The sequence below is a fragment of the Apis dorsata genome, unplaced genomic scaffold (genome assembly GCF_000469605.1).
Source record: "Apis dorsata unplaced genomic scaffold, Apis dorsata 1.3 scaffold_919, whole genome shotgun sequence".
NCBI lineage: Eukaryota > Metazoa > Arthropoda > Insecta > Hymenoptera > Apidae > Apis > Apis dorsata.
Window position 1 is genome coordinate 127,418 of NW_006264030.1, and position 8,739 is coordinate 136,156.

The 8,739-nt window shown below is 33.1% G+C and overlaps 1 protein-coding gene across 1 annotated transcript in view; it reads right to left on the reverse strand.

Moving 5' to 3' along the window:
* Positions 1-7,584, reverse strand: part of LOC102680824 (nuclear receptor coactivator 3-like) — a 40,390-nt gene extending 32,806 nt beyond the window's left edge. The window contains 3 exon segments of the mRNA XM_031514171.1: positions 1,142-1,280; positions 5,504-5,611; positions 7,091-7,584. Coding sequence (XP_031370031.1) covers positions 1,142-1,280; positions 5,504-5,611; positions 7,091-7,125 — 282 coding nt within the window. The 5' untranslated portion in view covers positions 7,126-7,584.
* Positions 7,585-8,739: the final 1,155 nt, after the last annotated feature.

The following is an 8,739-nucleotide window of genomic DNA, read 5'->3' on the forward strand; positions in this document are numbered from 1 at the left end:
TACTCTCTCTTTCCGGAAAATCAACGAGATTGACGAGAGGATAAAAGGGAGAAAAACGAACGACGAGACCGATTACGAAGAAAATTTTCTATAGAGAATGAAGAAAAAACGAAATGTTCTCGCGTTCTTTCAAATTTGCCATATTCAGACGTGTAATTTACATCAAATCGAACGAACGCTTGCGACACAACGGGGGGGAACCGTGTTCCGCTTCGTTTTCTCGCATTATTGTAAGGATAAAAAAGGATAAAAAAAAAAAGCCGCACTTTGTGCGCCTTCCTTTCTTTTCTTTCTCCTTTTTTCCACGGAACAAAACGGATACAAAAATAAATCGTATTATTATCATCCGAGAATTGATCGAATTGTAACGATTATTAGAAATTAAAAATTGGAAATAAAATTGTTTCGTTAAAAAACGAAGGAATAGCTGCATCGATGAGAATTATCCACATTATCATTATTATTATTATTTTTTTTTTTTTTTCATAACGCGCATAATCAACTACTCTCTGCTACTCGACGCTATTTTCCGTTATTTGACGCTACCCTCTTTCGTTGATTTAACAATGATTCGCTTCCGTTTCTTTCAGATTTCGTTGTAGGTTGGTAGGATCGGGAAGGAACAAATTGCAACATTATCCTCGGTGATGTAACAAATGTTGTGGTAACATTTTGCTTGTTAAACCATTGGGTGTTAATGTGTTGTGTCTGGAAAAATTGTAGGAAGGTTATTTTCAAATCAAGATTTAATCCATTTAATCTATTTTTTCTTTTCTTTTTTTACGCGTTTTCGTTTCTTCTATTTTGATAATAATAAACATAAAAGGATTAAAAAAAAAAGAACGAATTACGTTTTATATATCAAATGTTAAACGAATAAAAGGAGATAAAATGTTTAACGGGGAGAGGATAGAAATATTTCTAAACACCGTTATATCGTTGTTAAATATAATGGAAAAGGGATTGGGCAATTTTCTTTCTCGAAGAAAAAGCGAAGGAAAGGCTGGAGGATTACGTACGACGGTGGATGTCGTAAAAAAATGACACGTTGTTCGATCGGATCTCGAAGGACTCGCGCCGTTGAGTTTATCGATCAACCATTTGAAAGGCAGAAACGGTGGAGAGAGATCTGTCTTCTTACCTGGTCGACGGTTCTCTGAAGGATCTGGCATTTGTCAGTCTTGCCAGAGCTCATGTCCGTGGCGGAAATCAGCTCGGCAAGCTCATCGATAAACAGGTTCTCCTGGTTCCGTCGTCTTTTTTCGTTAAGGCACTTGTTACTGTAAACAATCAAAATGAAACGGATCATTCGATCGTTCGATCCTTCTTATTCCTTATTCTTACATACGTAACTTTCTTCCTCAAAAATTCCAATTTTTCTTCTCCTTTTTTCGCCCTTTCATTTAATCGAACGTATCAAATCATTATTCCACGTTAAAATCGAAAATCCGTTTAATTAATCGACGAAACGAAACGATTGATCAACGATTAACGAAGATAAACATATCTTGCACGTTTTTCAAGCACGAGAGATATTCGTAGATATTCGTTCGAATTTTTTTTATTTAAAAGAGATCGCATTTGTAATAAACGAATATAGAAAACGATATTAAAGTAATTAAATTAAAAATTTGTGCTATAAACTTTGTTTTATTTTATTCACTGGAGAATAATCAAGTTTTTTTAACAATAAAACGAGAAAGAGGAAAGGAAAGAAGAAAGAAGGAAAAAATATTTTTTCGAAATATTTTAATCGCAATCGCTACTTTTTCCATAATTGAACGATACGACTTTTTGACCCGTTTTCAAAGTTTTACGGGAAATCTAAAATTCTCGACGGTGTTGAACACCATAAAAGATTTTTTATAGAATCACTTTCTATCTTTCTAGCTAAGAAATATTTTTTTTTTTTTTTTTTAATTAACTATTCTTAATACATTCATGGATAACGGGAAAAAAGAAGAAGAAAAATACGAATACGAGATTAATCGTTTGATTCTAAACGATACAAAATATTGGAATAACCGGAATTTAAGTTTTACATTTTAATATTCGGATAAATTGCCTCTAGCATTGATTACTATGTTCTACACGGGAGGCTTCCTGTGCGCTTAATTGCCATTTCCCACAAGTGGATATTGTCATTTCAATGGTGATTTATTCTTCCGATTAAGCCTGCTCTATTTGTCGTATTATCTTCGATTACTACTCCGTCTATTTTACACCGTCTATTTTATCTTTAAAAAAAAAAAAAAAAAAAAAATATTACAAAGAGTACGGTAAAATTCTTTTTCAACTTGAATAAAATATTAAAAGCGAACAATTTTTATTTTCAAAGATCGAAAGAAGAAAAAAAAAATCAATCCTATCTCAAAATTCGTCGTAATTTCGGACCATCGACTCGGCGACTCCTCTATTCGCTATACACTCCATCGGCAAAGTTCGCGAAATTTTATTAGATTAAATCTTCGGGAGGATAAACTGGCAAACTACGATCGAGAAAGAAATGTTTCAAAGAATAATATACTCGAAAATATATTCGAAAAGAAGCGCGTCAACTTGGGGGAAAAACATGCGAAAGAAAATTAGGACATGGAGGATCGCATCGCATCGCATTCCGGAAATCATTTCCCCCTCGAACGGATCTCGACTCGAGTCTCGTTCGCTCGGCCAATTTCATAGAAAGAAAATTGCTAGATGCTGAATCAACTCTTCAGTCCCGTTGAAACGTTCGGTTGACCTTGGTTGACGTCACGTCGCCGAACAGTGACTCTCACTTTGCCAAAGGCCGCATTTTCATGCGAATCCAGTTGCCTGATCGGATTCTCGCCATCTCTCGAGTTTTCTACAGGGATTCTCCCTCTCTCTTTCTCTCTTTCTTTCTTTCTTTCTTTCTTTCTTTCTTTCTCTCTGATTCCCTCTTTTTCTCTCTCTCTCCTCTTCATCGTTCTTTCTTTTTTTTTCTTTTTAAAGAAAAATCGAAACGTAATCACGCGCAATCAGAAATCGTAGATAGCGAGCTCGCAATATACGAAATTCCAGTCGTCAGTCGGGGGATCTGGTTGTCGCCAGAATTGATTCAGATAACGTTTGATAAGCCGACAGATTTTTTTTTAAAAATTCGGGGCCATCGATAAATTAATTCCGAGACGATGACGAAGAAATCGATTAAAAACTATTCGCTCCTAGCACGAATGATGGATGATTCTTGCACGTTTTTGCACGCGAACGTAATCGATTCGTCGAATCCGAACGAATGGTTCGAGGAAAATTGATACATCGATGTATTTCCACGTTCGACATTGACGCATTCGAAAATTTATACGATTGTTGACCATCCGTGTTGTTTTTTATTAGGTTGCAGGTGGACAAATTCTTCGGATTCGTGATTATAAAACGTAGAATTACGCAGAATTCGGTTTTAACGATACGAAAGAGCAATTGATTGATTAAAAAATCACGATCACGATGTGTAGTATTCGACTAGCTTCAGTCTTTAAATTGACGCGTATTAAATATTATTTTACACGAAAAGTTTAACCCTTAAATTCCGAATAATTTTTACACGTTTGTGAAACCACGAACCGATTTTATATACGATTAGCCGATAAGCCGATAATAATATTTCCATCGTGAATTTGTGAAAATGATAATAATTCGTTCGATTCGATTGCTATGATTCGAATAGATAAGTGGTTATATAGATTTATATTCTCTGTCTTGTTCGTTAAAATGATATTTTTCCTTTATTATATCGTGAAACACAATATACCTTGACTTATTTATATAATAATAGGAAACACGCATTTATAAAAAGCGCGCATTTTTTTTTCCAAATGAAATTGATATAAAAACGTGAACGAGAGAATAGTATCTCTTCTTGTACGTTTAAATATGCAGAAAAAAAAAAAAAAAAAATCTATTTTCGAATAATGAAAAATTTCAAAACGTTTTTAACAGTTGTTTTTTAGTTGGTCGCTGAATTAATTGGAATTCGCTTTTTGCTCTTGGCAACAATCCTTTTCATTCGACGTTTTCGTTTCAATATATTTTAACGCGTAATTGCCTACTAAGCAATTTTGCGCTAACTATGAACAGGGGGAAAAAAACGGACGGAAACAAAATATAAATAAACAATTTACACGTATATCGAAAATTAATTTTCTTTACGGATAAATAACTTGGTTCGTTGATGAATAAAGCTACCTTCCAATCGTTCAGAAATGGTAAAAGATTCTTTCTCCGTGGATGCATTTTAATTTATATATCGTAAAACGCAATTACCATTTTCCTCTTCCACCATGCTTAATATTAATTATTTATTTTTACTCAATTTTTAGAACTTGCCCACGATTTAATCAACTAAGAAAGATATAATCTTTTTTAAACTTCTTATTTCGATTTCTGGATCTCTTTGAGAAACGGCAGCGTATATCATACAAGCATGATTTGATCGAAGCACGATTTCAAAAATGACGATTCCCAAAAATATAGATAAATCGTTTATTAAAAATTATCTCTAAAATTATTCGTTATTTGAAATAAATATCTCCAAATAATAATATCAAACGTGTAAAACTCGTGTACAGATTCGTTATTTTTCTCCTTTTTCTGGACGTTTCGTTGGAAAAATAATCGTTATCATTTCTTTTTCTCGGCTCCCCCAAAATGATTAATCGAAATACATCGTTACGTTACGAAAAGAATTTTTCAATGATCTGTTGTTTCATCGAAGCAAGCAGCGAAGCGAGCTGTTATCGGTTCGAAAACTAACCACTGGTTCGACACTGACACGAGCAGCGGATACGCATGATTTAACTTCCCGACGAACTAGATAGGTATCAAATTAAAATGGACCCATGCTACATGTTAAACGTTCGCTTTACTTATCGCGTTTAAGTCCGATAATTACGGCCGCTTTTTACGCATATAACACGGTCGATGAATATGCAAAGGACTCGAGTCCAATAAAAGTACGGAAGTATACGCGCTCGTTTATAACCATTTATTACGCGAATTTAACTATGATTGATCGAACGTAACTTGGGATTCTCGTTGATTTCTCAGGGAAAAGGATATACGAATATACGAATAACGATGACGAAATAGAGTTTACGATAATAGAGTTTACGATGACGAAAGAGGAAAGAAAAATATTTTTCGAAGGGAAATGCGATAGATAATAAAGAAGAGAAAACGGTTATTTGGGAACAGAGGTTATACCGAATATACTGGCACGGGTAATTCGACTATCTCTAACTACCTAGTCTAGTGTACGAACTGGTATAAATACGTCTGTATGAGTCATTAGATGGTCCGATGATATCGATAGCGGAACATGTTCCTTTCTTTTCTTTTAAAATTCCTCCACCGAATGATCTTCACCGATAATGCAAACCAACTTCAAATTACGTACTAATTTCTCATATCGATGTTACGATAAATCGATATATATATATATATATCGGTCGGAATTATATTAAAATTCGATAACGATACTTACATTTGCGACTGAGGCTTGGCATCTGATTTCTTTCTTTTTTTGCTGATGCTGCCAGTAATCGCACTCATTTTGACCCAAAGCGGGTCCTGTAATTCACGCGGGCTAGGCCTGTAACAAAAAGAACAAAATTTGATCAGATATATATATATATATATATATATATGTAATCATTTCGAAAGTATTATTTTTCTCAGTAAATCTTTTTAAACTTTTCGACTTATATTAATAAAACGGAGATCCGGCACGAGTTTAAAACACGAGTAACCGGAAATCTCTACTATCTAGATCTAGAAAAATAAGCAATTTCTCGAGAAAAAACGTAATTAAGGGACATGAGAAATTTTTCAAGCTTCGTTCCTTGCGATCGCGTAATTGCCGAATGGGTTGCAATTTTCGCAACGTTTCGCTCGCCACGCTGTATTATTTCTACCCGTAATTTTTTTTTTTTTTTTTTTTCGTTTCCTCCTCCTTCCCTTCCTTCCTTTTCTAGAAAAAAAAAAAAGTGAACGACGGAACGGTAGAACGCGTTCGTTTATATCGACGCGTGAGACACGTTGCATCGTAATGTATGGCGGAATTCGCGATGCGTATACACGAAGGGACACAGGACAATTATGGTCAAGGATACACGAGCAACCCATCCATAAAACGCCAATTCATCGTCGCGTGCTGCACTTATTTCAATATCTCACCCGGTACATGCCTGATAAATAATTCACCGGGACGTTTCTTCGATTCTTTTTCCATTTTTTTTTTTTTCTTTTTTTCCTTTTTCGAATTTGTTTTTAAACCGCGTTGCGAGTTTGATCCCATTCCGAGATATTCCATCGATGTATAATTTGGGTAAAAGAACTTTTTACTTCGGCCAAAGAACCGCCGATATTTATTTATTACGAACGTAGAGAAAAAGAGAGAATAAAACGAAATATAGAAAGTTATCGTTTTTCGATAACCTTGAATCGTTCTTCGTGAATTTCGTGCCGTCGAGTTTAAGATTTTTACAAAAAAAAAAAGTGGAGAAAAAATCGGATCGAGTAATTATAAAAATATTAATATGCGTGATGATGATTCGTTTTTTTCTTCTTTTTTTTTTTTTTTTTTTTTGATCCGATGAAACGAAACGATCCGAATCGAGATATTAAAGAGGTAATGGTAAGTAGATAATAACCGAGAGAGCAGTTGCAAAACGAGCAAACGTGTGGTCGATAGAACGCTGATAGACACGCGTTACGCGCTCGATCGAATCCGCGAATCTACCTAAGCAAAATTTTCCTCATAATGCATCGTGATATCGATCAAAATCACGGAGTCGATTCGCCAAGGTTCGATTCTCACGGTTCAACGAATAATCGAATCGAATGTTAATAATTCAGAATTGTTCTTGTACCTCGGTGCAAACATGTTTATCGAAAATCGTTACTAACAAGGAGTTTTGTCGAATTTTCGCAAAATTAAGTAATCAATTTTGAATGGGAACACGAATCGAGATGTTACGCTTCCACCCATAGACAACTTTGATGCAACTTTAAACAGCATTTTACAATTTTTAAAATAAAAAAAGAAGAAGGAAAAATTAACGATAAATACCTGGTGCCGACAGCATGTTGTCGTAATAACGCCATTTCTTCGAATAAAACGTTTAATAATTTATGTATCTTACGATCACGGTGAAAAGATATCGAAATAGATAGGTATGATAAGATAAAAATAAAATATAATTCAATGGAAAGGACATATTTAAACGCGTATAATAATCTGTGAAACGTTACGTCTGCAAATAGCGTTTTCACTTCGTATTCGAGCAAACATTATCGTAAGTCGATCTCTTCGTTTCCAACGATATTAAAAAACAAATAGTTTTTCATCTCATCCTTTTCACAAATATTTCTTACATTTATCGCGCGTGTTGAATAAAACCGGGAAAAATAAAATATTTCAAGCAAATGGTATTTCAGATCCAACCACGGCTATCTACAAATACAACGATACGCGTGTATACCATTCAATTTAAAGAAACCATTCTTTTCAGGGACGAGATAACGGTCTCTATTTGTCATACGAAAAATCTCTCGAGAGTCGTGAAGAAAAGTATCGAGAAAAATATCGTTTTAATAAGTTTTGGGGAAAAAATCGCGCGTCTCTTTTTAGATAGATCTCTCCGTTGGAAAATTAAAAGAAGAAAGAGAGAATGAAAAGAAAAAAAAAACAAATGCATTCGATATTCAAAGTTGAACGAACTAAGTTTTAATCGACATAACGCAAGATTTGAAATTTTGCGCTAACATTGTTCGTCGTTTGAATCCGATTCGAGTCAATTGGATATTTGATAGGCACGAAATGTATAATTTTGTACGAATCGAATTCGATTGAATTAACGAGATTAAATTCTTCGCTGTGTTTGGTCTATAAGATAGATAGTTAGTTTTTACATTATATCTAACGTAGGGAAATCCACTTAATATTATGTAAATGGATTTCGAATTGACGATAAAATTTAATTAATTAAAATTTCGTTTTAATTTATTCGTTAAAATTGAATAGGTTAATTAAAACTAAGTTTAATTTCCTTCATAAAATCAGAGTTAGCGAATCTATTAATTCTTTAACTCTAAATATTTCAATGACATCGATAAAATCGATAAAATCGATAAAAACATCGATTAAAAACGTATTTTCGATTATAGATTGAATTTCGTTTAAAAAATAAGTTTTATCGATTATTTAAATTACCTACTATAAAAATTTTTTCTTTGGAAAAATTTCTCATCTTTCTAAATCAATAAAAAAATCCATGTCCGCCGTTAAATTTTGTATCTATTAATATCTTTTAAGCCTTTTAATACCTTGTCGTTTAATACTAATATTAACGAATACCAACTCTCAAGAAGTCGTCAAGTATTTTCTATAGGGGGTGGTCGAGCTTATTTTTAATCAACTATTTTTATAAAAAATATAAATATTACGTTAGAATTATATTCTAAAAAATCTATTTTTAATATGTTTTTCTCCTTTTATTAAAAATATCCTTTTGTAGGGAAACAGGTTATTTAATTGTTATAAAAAGAGGTTTTGAAAAGATTGTAGATTAATTTATTCCACGATGTTATTTTTTTTTCTTTGTAAAATTTTTTTTAATAAAACGATAAAACTCGTTATGACCTATTAAAAATTTCACTGTAAAACGTATTATTTCTAAAAACAATTTAACAATATATATATATATATATATATATATA